Source organism: Colossoma macropomum, unplaced genomic scaffold, assembly GCF_904425465.1.
Source record: "Colossoma macropomum unplaced genomic scaffold, Colossoma_macropomum, whole genome shotgun sequence".
NCBI lineage: Eukaryota > Metazoa > Chordata > Actinopteri > Characiformes > Serrasalmidae > Colossoma > Colossoma macropomum.
In genome coordinates, this window is record NW_023494799.1 from 15,109,257 (window position 1) to 15,126,083 (window position 16,827).

Below are 16,827 nucleotides of genomic sequence, written 5' to 3' on the forward strand. Positions count from 1 at the left end.
GATATTTTTTTATTCAGATAGTTTTCTAAAGCAATATCTTTTAGAATATTATTAAAATTCAGGTCTGGTGTGCTGTATGGTGGCATTCCAGGAGTAACGCCAGAGATCTCTGGTTTGAACATGTGCATTTCAATTAGCGTCACTATATTTGTTTTGAAGTAAAATGCCTGGTTATGTGAAAATATTCTAATCTGTTACCGTACAGTTGAACCCAAAGTATTGACTGATAAGTTATAACTGAAATGATATGCTTTTAAGTATGGTAAAGCACAATATCCATCAGTATTAACAAATTAAATAATTCTAAAAAACCAAATGATGATAGAGGTGTCCCAAGACTACTTTTGAGCACTGTAGAGCTACAGTTTGTCTAAACTCAGTTTACTGTTTGTTGTTTGATCAATTTCAAACGTTAACCACGCTTACAGCTGTGACTTAGGGCTTGCGTTGTTTTAAAAATCATTGTCTGAAGGTCTTACTTTGGCTGCAAAAGCAACACTGCCAGTTTAATTTGATGTCTATTTTTTATACATAAAGCTGACAAAAATGATTAATTAGGTTTAATATGCAGCAATACCAAATGATATCTCCTAGCCCTTATTATTCATTATTAGTTTGGTCTTATTTTGTATGTGAGGCTAAGCCGTTTTAAAAGCTAAAATTGTTATAGTTAGAAAATAAAAAGCCATAAATATTATAGTTTCATGAGTCTGCATAGAATAAAGAATATATTGAAAGTGCACATATGTATTTAAGACAAAGGCCCTGTAGCCTTAAAGACCAGCATGAAGTCTAGCTACTTTTGTCTTTCTGACAACTCTGTACCACTGTTCTCTAGCCATTTGGCTCTTTTACCTTTAGATTTGAATTTCTTTAAACTTGAATTTCAATATAAATGCTTTTCTGTTTTTTATTAAGCTCAGAAAGTGTGGCCGCGGGGTCGCCCTCAACCATCAAAACCCTCTCGTTTAAACAAAGACGCCCAAACTGAACGGAGCTCTAAAAGCTTTTGGTAAGCGCCAGAGGACAATGACTCGCCTCCCTCGCCAGTTGTCGAGAGGAAAAGGGCAGGGACGTGTGAAAGGAAAGGTTAATTGTTAAGACTTTTGTGTTTGTGTGCGAGCTACTTGACGGCGTTCATTAGTGCGAGGGATGGCCAGCTTAATTGGGCTTGGTCTGGCCGTTGCCGTGGTGACCGTACACAGAGGTCAGAAGGGGATGTGAGGTCACAGGGCGCGGAGTCGAGCAAGCAGAGCCTCCACGTCTGCGTCCCCGTTAGCCGAGCGCCCTGGCGGGGTCTGTTCTTTCTCGCTCTCCTGATCTTTTGCTCGCTCCCGCTCCCTCTCCCTCTCCCTCTCTTTTTCCCGTTCCCTCTCTTTCTCCCTGTCCGGCCGGTGGGCAGGGGCTGCTCTCCGTGCTGCAGACGGATGGGCCTCGTTCTCGTAATGAGCCTCCCTGGCAGCGGGGGCTCGCGTTGAGCTGAAATTGATATTCTGCCGGGACCGTGACCTTTGCAGAGGTACCCTTGTGTTTTCTGCAGGAGAGAGACAGAGAGAAAGAGCGAGAGAGAAAAGAAAGAGAAAGAATGGGGGGGGAATAAAGAGAAATGAGTGAGTTCTCATGAAACTATTTATTCTTGTTTGCACCTTTTGGAAAACAACACATTGACTTTCTGGTGCAAGTGGTGACGCTGCTTTTTAATGTAATGTGCACAGTATGTATTTACATAATGTAATATACACACATATGATGTTATAGTTAGTTCTGATGGCACAGAAACATTTAGACACGATTTTTTCACATGAAAACTATACACACTGGATGTGACATTTTTTGTACAGGTTGCAGAAAAACCTGATTAGATCTTTGAATCCTTTGCTTTTTGTGAAACGGGCAAAAAGTGACACAGGATGCTTTCAACTTTGGAAAGACGAACACAGAACAGGCAATTTGTCCATCTTATTCAGGAGCTAAGACTTCATGAGCTCTTTCACCATCTTCACAACACAGTTTGAGCTGATTTTTGAGACGCAGCTCCACACATGACGAAGCAGAAAAATGTCTTCAAATGTAAATAAGGCATCCTTTGCTCCTCTCAGAACAGGCAAACTGTGACACTGTGCAGGCTACTTTACATTTTGGAAGAGTGAAAGTAGTCTGGACATAGCTGTTACTTCATTCAGCAGTTGAAACTTTGAGCGCTTCCACGTATAACTTGGATGTCTGCAGCTCAGTCTAAGCTGGTTCTGGAGATTCTAATCCTTTGTCTGTAAAAATAAAACAGTTGCTGGTTCCACTTTAGCACACAAAAACATAAAATTAATACATTAGATAACCTCTATGAGCTAAAACTTCACCTGCTGACCGTTTGGTCAGATTCTAAACAGTGTGAAAGCAGTCTACATTATATTAAGAATACAGTTCAGCAAAAAAGGAGGGCTGTGAAGTGCTTTGCGGACTAGCTGGAACAAAACAGAATTCTGGTTAATCTAGCAAATATTGACAAAGCTGAGTTGAACCTGATACTGCAACCCTTTTTGGCTCTATCCATAATGCAAGAGGGTAGTGTTTTTTTGGCAGAAGAAAATTTCCAACATTAAACCACATGTGATACAATACTTCATAACATCAGGCTGTAGTCCATGGTGCATTTTATATTTATGAATCAATACGTTCATGAGTCCTGTAGTGTGACGAGGTCAGAGATGCGCCCAATGAGTGATTCAAACAACAGCCAATCAGAGAGCTAGAAGAGTGGAGAAAAAGGCAAAGAGTCGTGCATGCACCTGCATGCAAACAGAGCAGCGCGGAGTGGCAAATGAGTCGTTATCATGTTTATAATGCTGGATCCAGATGTCACGTCTCTCTCTTTACAATTTCAAATTAGCTGCCAGTTTGTAGTGAAATATTTCTTCAGCTCTTACTGTGATTTCAGTGTTTCTTAACCATATTAATCCCCAGTTTTCACTTTTGCCACACATAAAAGCACAAACAGGTCCAGTACGTTTAGCTTTATTTGTGTCATGTGATCTCTGAGGACTCCGAGTTGTTATTCATAGCCAAAACTCGTTATGTGTGTTATAGTCTCTCCTTACCTTGTCATCTAGTGTGAACTTCCACACAACAAAAAGACACAGAATTCTGTGATGAACCAATGTTAAGGCTTATAAATCTGTTGAGATTTAAAAGTGTAGTTTATGCCCAGGCTAAGAGTTCTGTACATCACAGAGGCGAAAACATCGACGTCTGGGGCTGTTTTTTTTTTTTTTTTTTTAACAATGGTGTTGTCAACTCGTGCTCATATGCAGCATCAAAAGGTATCTGACTGCTAATAAGGGCAATATGAAAAATTTATAGCTTGCAAAACGTGAGGGAAATCCATGAGATGCTTCAGTCTAAAAAGAGCCAGGATTACCTGAACAGCTTTTTCTGTGTGATTGCAGTCAGGCTACAAACACGAATATATATGTATGTTTTTATTTTCAATTTTAGGCCTACAATTCCTTAAAAAGCTCCTTGTGATGATGCAGATTTGTTGTGACAGTAGTTGTTACTACTTGCAGTTCTATGCATTTTACACACAACACAGTCTGAGAAAAATCATCATGTTTGAAACATTTTTACAGGCTAGTCATTCAGGATAGTGTCATTTCTGAACTGTGGACATGGGTGTTTTTTGCTATTTAGCTAAATGGTTAAGTTACTTGCTGTCCACATAAGAGAGCAGGGTTTAAGCACAGCACAGGGAAACACTTGCTGGGCTACATTCCCACCAATCTAACTATATCACTTTTTCCACTTGTTTTTTGAGGGTGTTTAATTAGTTCTGTCACTGCAGAACTATGTGTTTATTGTGAAAACTCATATCATGGTAGCAATAAAAATACAGCCATATATTTTATACTGGCTTCAAATATGGCTTATCCAATCATAATCGATCAGAGTGAACGATTGATATTTGATTCTCCATGTCGATCAAACACCAACTAATGACAGTCAGTTATTGGTCCAAGGAATTTGCCACAATTTACATCCCTAGTGTGTGAATGAGAAAAGAATGAAAAAACGTATCCCTGTTAGCAGCCTTTGGAAAAAATGGCTGGTGCAGAGCCGAGCAGTCATTAGATAAATGAGAGGAGGCTGAAGGAGGGGATAAGGTGTCAATCAACCGGACATGCAAATGACAACTGCTCTGCAACACTAATATAATTAAACAGAAACATATCCTTGCGAAAAGAGAGAATCGCTCCACAACACGCTTTCCTGCAGGAACCCCCTTCTCAAAGCCCCCCATGAACACAGAGAGGTGAACAGGAGTGGACTGGCAATGGGCTGATTTCTGTTCTGTCCGTTGCTGCAGTGGATATGTAGCCCGATCTCCTGGCCCTTGTCACTTTTTCTCCGCTCTTCTTCTTCACAGGGGTAAATCCGCTTCCTCCTCATCTGTGCTCATGCTGGTGGGGCTAATAAGCAAAAGCCTTCCGGATATATCGTCTCCTGCAGTCCACTCCGCCATACGTACCATTATCGAAAAGATCTGCCTGATTGACTCCAACTCAGAGGCATATGACTAAACTTCTCTTTTTCTTCCCTCTCTCTCTTCCCCCTCCCTCCGCCTGATCTCGTCTCGATTTGTGTCCTCTCTCGCCCGTCGGAGAGAGACGAGAGAAAGCGACATCTCTTAAGAATTACAGTCTCTGAGCTTGAGTGCGTTTTTAAACTTTATCAGTCTGAAGGAAAAGAGAGAGGGAAATGAAGATGGAGATGTAGATAGACGGATAGAGAGGATGGGGGGAGAGAGGTTGGAAGACAAAAAAAAAAGGAAATCCATATTAATGTGACCTTGCTTCGACCAGATCAGAGGCTGCAGGGACACACTGTTCAAAGTTTTTTTTGCTGTTGTATTTTCCTCTCTCTCCTCTCTGCCTCTTTCTGGAGCATGAGGCTCTATCACCAGATCAGTGGCGACTCCGTGGCGGGACCGCTCACTCGTGACAGTGTGTTTTATCAGCGTGGCAGAAAAAACAGCCTGCCGCCAAACTGCTCCACTACCACAAACGCAACCTGCCAGTGGTGCAGAGGGGGAGAGAGAGTGATGGATGAGTGTCTTAAAAGACGCTCACCTGAACAATCTCTATATGGGGGGAAGAGGGGTGGGAGTTAGACAGACTGAGATAGAAGGATGGAGAAAGACAGTGGGGTGTCCACTAGCTGGTAAACACCAGTATTTCACCAGTAAAAACCCAATACAACAGTCATATACAGTACTGTGTAAAAGTTTTAACCTGAGAAAAGTGATTTTACATACGTCAGTGTGTTTGTTTAACCCTTTCCAGATCTCTCCTCGTGGCATCTCAGTATTATGTTAGTTGGATGGATGCGACACCTGGAATCAAACTCTTTCTTCAAACTAGCTATCAACTATTTTTTCAAAATAAGAAATTCTTACTGATATATGGTGTTTTTTGTCAAGTAAAAACACATTAAGCACTAAGAGAAATGGTTTTAAATAATTACACCCTTTGGACTCATACACAGGACTGTAAATAAAGTAAACAAACATTCATTTTTGTGGTGAAGTGTACTTCTGCTGTCAAATATATGGAGAAGAGACCACCTAGACTACCCCCACTTAGCGAAGGACAGAGCTGCTCCAGCTCAACCTTAGTTAGCCTAATCTTCTGCTCTGCACACCAAGAACTCAAATGCAAATAAACTTCATCTTCTTGTCATTTACAGGTAACGCTATATTTAAATGTAGTGATATATGTGACAGCCAGAGCTTGTGTACCCACACTGAAACGGCTAATAGTTATGCTCAAATTTTGCCATGATAACCTTACTTGATCATTTACCAACGGAAACGCAGGCTTATACAGATATGACAGTCAATAAATACATCTGCATGCTATCCACTGTAATAAAACACAGAAAACTCAACTGACAAACGCTCTCAGGTTTGCTGTTCGAACCACGACATACAAACATATACAGTACATGGCGAAAAGGATTTTTCTTGCTCAACATTAAAACCAGTATATTTTTTTTAATTTGTCTGGCAGTCTGAATATTTCCTAGACACTCTGAGAGCACCAAAATTTCCTAGTAGAAGCTCTAAAGGGTCAGGGATTGAGGGATGGGGGAGAGAAAGTGTGAGAGAGAGAGAACAAGAGAGAGAGGGAACTGCACTGACAAAGTACAGACTCAGTGAACACAGTCTGGCCATAGAAACAGGCCAATATAAAAATCATGACTTCCAAAAGAGCAGAGACTGTGCCAGCAGCGCAAGAACAAAGTTGTCAAAGCAGAATTGCACTTTCAGACAAACAGTGAAAAACTAAAGCACTTCTGTAAAAATACAAATTTAAGATATCATTATTTTTTTTTTAATTTATACAAACTGCCTGTCCTATTGTGCGATAAGGACAGTGAGTGATCCTCCAATGAAATACAGGACCTATAATAAACGTATTGCTTTGTTTGTTAACACCTTTATGCATTCTTTTAAACTGCCATTCTTATAATACTTCTTCTTTGAAAATTCAAAATGACATTTTTTCTTGTAACTGAAATCTCTAAATGTTCTTTCAATAATGCATTGACAGTACTGTAACTAAATGTTCATGCCAATAATGCTCACTGAACTGAATTTAAATAAATTGGGGAAGCAAGAGCTAAACATAGAGGGAGTTGATACAGACAGGTAAAGAAAGAATGGATAGGGTGACAATGTGAAGCTACTGTTTGGGATCAAAATAAGTGACATGGGTTGGGGGGCGTGTGTGTGGAGTGGTGGTGGCTCCAGGATATGTTTGCAAACAGCAGAGCGACAAAATGACCTCACCACTGACCGATATTGAAACACAGTCACCAGTTACAATCTCTTGCTAAAGCATGAATTCAATACAGAGCCAGAGAATTTTATAGGTCTGTTGCAATTCTGCCCTATGGGTCTGCAAGGGTCTATGAAAACTAATTTTCCGTGGATTAGAGTGGGCTGTTATAGTAAATGTCCACTGCTGAACACTTACAGCGACCTAACCTACAACTAGCACTTCACACAAACTCAAACTTCCCCTAGTTGGACAAACGAACCATCGGCTTCGGATGAAAACGCTGTTCATTTCTGAACGAGTGCGTTTCAGCTGCAGCAGCAGGCAGACGGGAGTTGCAGAGCGCACTGTGAGCTGTATGGGTGGCTCTGAGCTGAAGGTTATGCGAGCTATATTGGGAGCTATATTTGTGGATGGTAAGCGCTGTGTGGAGATGAAGGCTCGGTATGGAGCTGTAAGTTTGTATTCCACTCTGCTCTCATTACCACTGTGTGTGGCTGCACACTCGTTTGTCACTGTGTGGCACTCCCTGCCCCATGCTTCAGGCCACACTCATTAGTCTCACTCTTTCTTTATTTATTTTTCGCAATTTCCCTCCCTCTCATCTCCCTTTATTTCCCTTGGATTCCTTTGTCTTGCTCCCTGTTTAAACATTTAGCTGCATTTTGTTTGATGTCTCAACTTTATTTTCCACTAGCTGGCCTTGTTCATATGGCTGAAACTTCTGTTTGATATTCTAAGTGAGCCTATTTTGTTGGATGTCTTGGTTTCCACTTTTGGAAGTAAATCTAATTTACACTATTTTCTCACTTAAACCAAATGTAATTAATTAGCCTAAAAATTTATTTTTAAAATGAAGTTTTCATAGACTCTATGTACATTAGTTTTGTGCATAAATCTTTACACACTTGCCCCGAACCAAGTTATTAGATTTGCTTATGTGGTTTCTGATATTGCATGACATATTGTTACCTATATGCAGAGACAAAAATTCAATACTGTGCAACAATTAGAAGCCACCATTCATTTAACAGAAATCTTTAACAGAAGTCAAAATGGCCATTAAGTACAAGTTATCAATTTTTCAGTGTCAGGAAAAAGTGGAAAACACATATTTAGAGAAAATTACACACCTTAACAACTAATATAATATCAGACTTTTCAGTATTTAAATAAGTCCATCCTCTGCCTTTATTAGTTTCCATTCTTTTCGTGAGACTTGATGAAATCTCCAAAGTTCTCTAAAGTTCATTCTTAGAAGGTGGCTGTAGTTTCTTTTTCTTAAGATCCAAGCAACTCCAATAATAAATTTACTCATCAATCCAAACTTTACTTCACATCAGGAAACTTCCTTTCAGTTTTTCAAACAAATCAAAGAAATCTGCAGTTATTTTCCCACATCTTCAAATTAGGTAGCATTTTTTGTTTCACACAATTCAATTAATCCCAAACACATTCAGTGATGGTGAGGTCTGGGCTCTGGGGTTGTCAGTCCACTGTTCTGAGAACACCAGCAGTGTCTTTGTTTGATTTGTAAATTGTCTTCTTTGTTGTCTATTTCTTTGTATATTCTTTGCATTACCCAATCTCCTCAGAAATTTCTGAAAATGAATAATTTATATTTAATGGCTGTTCTGAATGGAAATTAAACAAACGAAGGGTGGTCTCTGACATTTGCACAGTACTTTACATCAGCTTGAAGTCTGATTTTTGTCCATTTGTTTATTAAATAGATAATAGTATGTCACACAGTGTCAAAAGCCACATAAACAAAACTATTTGAGATTAGCTCCAGTGCAAAATTAAAGAAGCAAACTTTAGACATCTAACGTGTCTCGGCCAGCTAGTGACATTTAAGGGGAAAACAGTGTAAATCTGATTTATCACCAAACTCTTCCTTTAAGATCTGAAACTATTCCAGCTTGTTTCTGTACCGATCTATTCGCTCATCAATCTCAGTAACAAACACCTATCCAGCCATCTATCCATCTGTCCATCCATCCCTCCATGCATGCTGTCTGTATCCCTGTGTCTTTCTAAGAGTGTAGAGATGGCACTCCCCACCCCCAGAGTGCTTTGGTATTACGGATGTCACTCTAGCCTTTTATCAGCGCCTGGTCCTCTCTGCTCCGCTCATAGAAATTTGCTCACGTCTGGCGCCAGCCAGTCGACAGCGAGAGACACTCATTTCTCTCTCCAAACAGAACCCGAGCACAATGCAGATTTCTGAACTCAGAAAGATCATTTGCTCATTTTGCATTTGCACAGAGGCTGTTGTGAGGAAAAGATGCCTTTTTCTTTTCATCTCCTTCACGCACACGCTCTCCTCTCCCCTCCTCGCCTCTAAAAATTTTGGCAGGCGACTCGACAGAACGTGACAGTCGACAAGGACGCTTGATCACTCTAACGAGCCGGTGCGCAGACAGGCTTTCGACGGAGCACGTCCCATTCCAAACAGCAGCACAATGCACTCCCTCCCACTGCACACACCCCGCAATGTTATATATAGACGTATTAGGAGCAATTATGCAATCTGTCTTCCCCTGGTTCGTGGTCATAAAGCAGGGAACGGTACATGGTGAACGAGTGGAGACAATGAAACTAGCGTGGAGAGTAACAGGACAGTTCTCAGCTCAGCAGGACGCTACTGTGCCACAGACTGGAACGAGTCTAATGCTACTTTTCCATTAGCATGTCTAAAGGTGTGAAAGGAGATGCAATGATGGTCGCTGATACTGAACTGATTATTTCATCAGTGGGAAATGCCAAACATGGTTATCTGCATTAGTGGGACAGTTACAATATCACAGCAAAGCGGGAAAGTTTGTAATATGGACCCAATACTTTTCATTATCTTACAGACATCATTTCTTTTTTGCATTTTATTATTTTGTCAAAAACAAATGCATCTATACATAGTCTTAGAAGCAGATTTACTAAGAGAGGCGCTAACTACCAAGTCTTTTAACAATCGGTTGGAAAAACAAAAAGTCAGATCATTATTTAAGCAAAATCTACTCTTTGACAGTGTTGTAAAATATACAATTTACCAAAAATATAAAAATGATGAAAAAGCAGTTTAAAACATTGTTCTTCTAAAACTATTTGGTTTGGTTTTTATGTCCTTCATCAGAGTAAGAAAGACATGGTATGCCTGGCAGGCGTTTACATTTTTTAGTTAATCAAAAATATTTAATAAAAAATAAATGCATTTGAAAAACTCTCTGTTCTCTCTGAGCAAACAAAGGCAGCAATGTTAGCGCCAAAATTAAGACAAGCTTTTCTCAGGAGTTAAATAGCACACAGTCAGTGTTTACTATCTGCCTGGGTAAACTGGAGTAGGTGCTTTATTGTTACAATCTCTTTTGTGCTCTGAGAAACTCCTATAAATGCATATGCAAAAAAGCAGTGACCGCTCCTTTGGTCTTATGGTGCTAAAGCACCATTGGGCCTGTTTAGTAGATAATGGAGTTTGTACCACTGTGAAACAGGAAAATCTGCCCCTTAACCTCCTAAAGGAATAAGCCAGCATTGCTTAACCTCCTTTCTATGTGCTGCATCTGTAGCATGGACAGTAATTTCCCTGTGCACAGAAAAGAAGAGAAAATTCATTGACTCAAAGGACAGAATAGGTGTCAGTGGACAGGTGCTTCAGCTCTATTTTAAGTGTGTTTTGAGTGAATGAGTTTCTGTTCTTCTGATAAATTACTGTTTGTGATAATAAACAATTTGTTGCAGATGTGGCAGACACTGGAAGATGCTTGAGTACTCCTTTAAACTGCAAAGGACTCTATGTGGGTCTACGCTTCAAATTCTTCACTCTCATAACAACATAACCTACATATTAGTTTCTTAGTAGTTACTGAATAATATATAGTAGCAACTGTAAAATTCATAGGAGTTACTGAGTAATTCTGAGTAGTTACTGAATAATTCATAGTAGTAGTAGATACTGAGTAATAAAGTATTATTGAGTAATAAATCTGAAGAATAATAACAGAATTATAGGCCTGCATGGTTAGATTAAGTCTGTGGGAAAAAAAAACAGAAAAACTACAGTCAGAAATAAAGCAGTAAAGCAAACTAATGCAGGATGATGTAACAGCAGCACTTGATGACTAAATCTAGCTTAATGATCAGGGCTCTCCTGCTGGACCTCTCATTTTCTCTCTCTCTGGACTCTCTGCACACTCGTTTATCTACATTTGGGTGGGAAAAAAGGGGGGGATGACACGAGCTGACAAGGTTGGGGAGAATCAGAGCTAATTCTGTAAGCGGGTGAATTGGACCTGAACCACCGGTGATAAATAATACCTTAATTGATGCCTTTAGGTGCATGAGAAGCATTAAAAAAAAGAAAAAAAAAGATAACCCACTGCGTTTGAGCACATCAGGGAATCGGAGCATTTGTGTGTGCGGGTGTAGTTACTAGGCCCAAAAATGAGGGGAGACTGAGGGGAAAAAAGGCATTAATGGTACAAAGGGTTGATAAATGTGGTGGAGGAGGAGGCATTAATGCCCCTCACTGTCAGGCAGAGGACTAGCAGAGCGATGGCCTGCACATTTCCCTCTGTGTCCACATGAGTTAAGCAGTAATTAAGCACATTATCACTGCCATAACACTCCACCAGAGAGTCCACGGCTACTGCTACACCACACAAACCACACAGCATACATGTTTATGTTTCAGACTGACAATTAGGGGTGAAAACTAGGAGTGGGAACCACTAAAGGCCTTATGATATCACAATACTTAAAGGATATGATAACTTTTGCGATAATGCACAGTGTGATATGTTACAATTTATCACTATTGACAGTAAATGATTTCTTTCTGCTTTAAAAAAAGTTTACAATGTTGTTCACATTCACCTTTTTACTGTAGCAAAAAAGAACGGCAAAGAAGACAAAAGCAACATTCAATAAAACTTGCACAGATATGGATATCTGATGGAGTTATCCAAAATTTTTATGTACATCTGCCGATGCTAATACATAAACATTTATAAAATGTAGTAACTGGGACTAGATCCACCTGGATTATCACTATGGATAGACATTTATTTGTATATTGTTTCAAACGCTGTAAAATGAGTGTAATACAGACATTTTAGCACATCAGTCCAGCATCATCTGAATGTTTTGCTTTCCCAAAGTACAATAAATGCACCATCAAATTGCTGCTGTCCGAACAAAACCTCATATCTCCATTTTTGTCGTTTTTCAGTTTCTGACATAATTTGAAAATGCCTGTTGCCCTTTATATTGTGTGTAAATTGCATGATAAACAGACCAAAAGAAATGGCCCAGAATGACTTGGAAAGACTTCTGGTTTCATTGACTTACATTAAGTAAAGTGTGTTTTTTTTCTTCTCCTGTAAATTTCTCGGATATACGAAGCTTTGTTTTAACAACAGTGAAATATTAGTTTGAAATACTGGCCAAATCTAAACATCTGTCCGATGCTGATATTTATTTTTTAAGCAAATATCTGCCAATACTGATCCCATTACTATTGTGCACGCCAAAAAAATCAGTGCTGACTCTAAATAAAAGGTAGGATAGAATGTACACATTTGGAGCCAAAATGCAGAAAAGAAAAAGAGAAGATAAGTATGTTGTTTTTTTGTGGTGTTAACATTACGCCATTCATTTTAGCATATAATTTGACAATAAGCAGTCCTCAATTTGGGGTCTGTCTAACAAAGCAGGCTTATCTTAGGCTTCCTGACTAAGTTTCAGCTTCACAAAACCTACAACAGCGGTTAACGACCTTCCCTGTTAATCTTTGCGACTCTGTTGCCACTGTGAGAAGGAGCTCTGAGAAGGTTACCTGCAATTTAAACTGTAACTTATTCGAATCTCAAACGGGCATCCTCATCATCAGCAATACACAATTAGCCAGTTATAAGTGTATAGAATTGAGAGAGCTTGTGGTTGTCATTGTTATTAATTAGTCTTTAATTTTACAGTACATCACCTAGGGCCCCAAAAGATTCTGCTTATGGCCCTTAAAAGGCTAGCCCTGCCAGAGTGGTTTACAATTATAGGTTGTAACATTAGGAGACTTTTCCATGTCAATGGTACATTAAAGACACATTCTGGCCAAAATGAAAAATGAAACCATCTCTACATTTGCTGTAAACATATCTATTCTTATCTCACAGCGCTGTGGCAGTAGTCTCTAGAGTGAGAATTTCCGGTTAAAAGACTAGGAAAACCCCCTTCTGGTGATGTATCTTGAAGTTGGAGGAGACTTTTGGAAAACCACAACTGCTTTGGGGTGGATGCTTAAGGACGGGTTGTTTTTCCCTTTTGCTGCCAATTATCACATCTGTGTTTATTAGCATCTAGATCAGTATGCATGCTGGGTACTGTAGTGAAAGAAACCTGAATGACAAAAATACAAAAACACAAAGTACACAAAAACACGAAAAGGACACACTGTGAATTCTGTCAAACTAATGAGGCTGAGGGATGCAATTTTATGCTAAAGAATGCTGTGTAACATGACAAATGACAAACCAAATGCTAGTTTTAGGCTGGATTGGCTATTCAATCATCAAGTAATAAAACAGAAATATTTGGGGCTCTGGGTATCACGATCATTTCTGCAAGTAATACAATACTATGTTATATGTCAATTTTTTTCTCCTACTCCTGCCAAAAAACTATTAAGACAGGTTAAGGGGCTGAAAGTGAGGAAGGGTGAGGAACTATGGGAGGTGAGTTTTGATTGGAACTCTCTGTTCTTTGTATTGGCCTGATGGAGTCGTCCTGATGCCTGGCAGGGTTATAATGATTCATATCAAAGTGCATCCTGCTGTTGTAGTGGGATTCTGTGTGATTTTCAGTGTGAACTGAACTCCGCAATGGCTTTTTTATTTTGAAACACTGAAAGGGAATAGGTAATGGTGTTTGTTGAGAAACAGCATAATTTAGAGGGTTCCCCCTGTAACTCCCCGGCGTGTAGGTGTAAGATTTCTGAGAATGTGTGCCTATGTATACATACTTGTTTATGTGTGTCTAACAGGCAGTTCTTTGCGGTTGCAGTGCTGTGGCTGCATTGAGTCCTTAACAAAGAGCAGCTGTGGGGAGTTCTAATCCCACAGCATTCAGCTCCTCGCAAAAAATTAATTACAAATTAAAATGGCTTAATGCTTACTTGAACCCTGGGAGAAAAGAAAATGTCAGCAAATGATGTTTGTTTAGGGGATAAGGAGAGTGCGAGAGATTAGAATGAAATGTAGCTGATATGGCATTTAAGGACTTAAAACATGTGGAGCATTAAGAGAGTGTAGAGGAGCTGTTGATGTAGACAAAATAATCAACACAATGTCTGAAGATGATGCACAACTGCAGAGGAGAAACATCAGTCATACTGAATGACAGAGGACAGAAACAATTCAGTGTGGACTCCAGAACACACACGCACACACAAACTCGATATGTAACAGAAGAGGAAAAACAGAGAGAGAGAGAGAAGACGAGTGAGATGAAAGAAGGATAGAGAAACAGAGAGAAGGGACAGAGAGAGGGAAGCGTGAGAGAGAAAGACAAAAAAGTGAGAGATAAAAGGGATAGGCAGAGAACAAGGTGGGAGAGAAACAGAAGAGCGAAAAACAAAAGAGAAATGAGAAAGAAGACAGAAAAAGAGAGGTGAAAAAAAGATAAAGAAAGACAGAGAAAAGAGACAAGTATAGAAGTAGAGAGAGAAACGAGAGACAGAGGAAAGGGGAGAGAAAAATGTAAAAAGAGAAAAAAATTAAAGAGGGACAGAGAGAAAGAAAAAAGAGGAAGCGGGAGGAAATAGTAAGAGAAAAGAAAAAGAGAGGGAAAAGAAAAAGTGAAAACAAAAATGAGAGAGAGAAAGAAGAGAGAAAACGAGCAAGATGAAGGAAGTTTAGAGAAACAGAGAGGGGACAGAGAAAGGGGAAGAAAGAGAGGTAGGAGAGAGAGAAAAGCAACAAAGAGAAAAAAGAAAAAGAGATGAAAGAAGGAAAGAGAAAGACAGAGAGAGAGAGATAAAAGAAGAGAGTGAACAGAAAAAAAGAAGTGAAATAAAGATAAAGACAGAGAGAAAGGGATTGAAAGAGGGAGGGAGAAAGAGAAAGAAGAGGGTTTAGAGAGAGAAAAGAGATAAGTGTAGGTGTACAGAGAAGAAAGAGAAAGAGAGGAGAGAGAGAAAAACAACAAAAAAGAGAAAGCCGAGGGAGAAATGTAGAAAGAGAGGGAGAGCAATGAAAGAGGTATAGAGAGAAAGAAGAAAGAAGAAGAGAGAGAAAATAGAGAGAGAAAAGAAAAACAGTGAGAAGAGAGAGGGAAAAGAAAAAGTCAAAGAAAAACAAGAGACTGAAGAGAGAACAAGAGCAAGATGAAAGATGAAAGAAAATAGAAAATAAAAACAGTTAGGGAGACAGAGAGAGAGGGACTGAGAGAGGTAGAAGGAAGGAAATAAAGAAAGAAGACAGACGAAGAGAGAGAAAAGAAACCAGTATAGAGGTAGAGGGAAAGAGGAGACAGAGAGAGAGAGAGACAAAGGACAAAAAAGAAAGGGGAGAGAGATGAAAAAAGAGAAGAAAAAGGAAGAAACAGAAGAGAAAAACAGTGAGAAGAAAAAGGGAAAAGGAAAAAAACAGAAGTGACAACAATAATATATGAGAGAGAGAGGGAGAGAGTTAGAGAAAGAGAGAGAGAGAGCGAGAGAGAGAGAGAGAGAGAGAGAGAGAGAGAGCAAGAGAGAGCAAGAGAGAGAGCGAGAGAGAGAGAGAGAGAGAGAGAGAAAGAGGAAGAAAGAGAGAGGCGCTCTGTATGTAACTGTAGAACCAGTCCCCTGCAGTGCGAGTCTGGCTAGTGAAGCATGACATCATATTATTGCGCCTTACTGGACCAAACCTTTCCTATGAAAACAGAACTCGCCATGACACCACCTGACAGCTGTCTGCACCTGGCCTCCTCATCATATTTTGGTCTCCACACAAGCACGCACATCCGCACACACACACACACACACACACACACAGCAACACACAGGCACACACATACACAGCGAGAAACTGTCTACTGTGGCTTTTGGACTTACTGACCAGTTAGTGACACTTTCTGTCATTCGCAGCAACAAGGCATAACTATATAAATAAAACACGGAAAATGCTATGAAAGATGCTCTAAGAAAGCCAAACAACACATGCCAATGTCAGCAGTGCACTAGTGTCTGCAAATGGCCACAACAAGCTAACCACGTTAACTTGAACACATTAGACCAGGACTAGGACCAGGTGAACGATAAATCATTATCGCGATAAATGACACCACAATAAGCTTTCTGAGAACACTGTGAAAATTATCAATACTTAAAGAGCAGTGATCAACGGTATGTTTACCTATCACAATATTATATTTTTGCCATACTGTCAACTCCTAACCAGAACCATAAACGGGACATTGTGAACAGTGAGAAAGCAAGCACTAATGACGTACCATTCCTCATAGTTTGGTTTGGAGGATGACTGGGCTTGCAAAAGGAGCGGTCAGTTCTTAATTTAGATTCCCAGATGAAGAAGCTTCACAGCGGCAACCCACTAACCAATAATCACAGTGCACTGAAGCTAACTGCAAACTACCACAACTAACTACAGAGCAATGAGGTTAGGAGCACTACAGTACACTTGGGGATTGCTACTGAACAGAGGTGCTGAAAGCTAATAATAGCTAATGCAGCATGTACAAGCATACACAGTTAGATGACCATGCAACTCTGATTAGCTAGCATCCAAAACTCCAGGCCTATTCTGACTTCTGACTGTCCACTCTTATCTCATTAATCTTTACTCTCCTTGCTCCCAGTAAAAGCGAGGGATGAAGAAACAGAAGGAAGTGATTATGAGCTAGGTGGAGATAATCAGGCAGACTGGGCCTCAGAGTGTTGGCTAATCAAATGGATAGCATAGCGTGTAAGCGTACAGCCCAGCCACAGATGGCAATTTCGCACTAG

At 39.9% G+C, this 16,827-nt stretch overlaps 1 protein-coding gene across 1 annotated transcript in view; it reads right to left on the minus strand.

The window, feature by feature from the left end:
• Positions 1–390: 390 nt before the first annotated feature.
• The window catches only part of diaph3 (diaphanous-related formin 3), a 433,509-nt gene continuing 417,072 nt past the window's right edge, over positions 391–16,827 (minus strand). Inside the window, exon 29 of the mRNA XM_036586844.1 lies at positions 391–1,534. Coding sequence (XP_036442737.1) covers positions 1,227–1,534 — 308 coding nt within the window. The 3' untranslated portion in view covers positions 391–1,226. The remainder of the gene's footprint in view (positions 1,535–16,827) is intronic.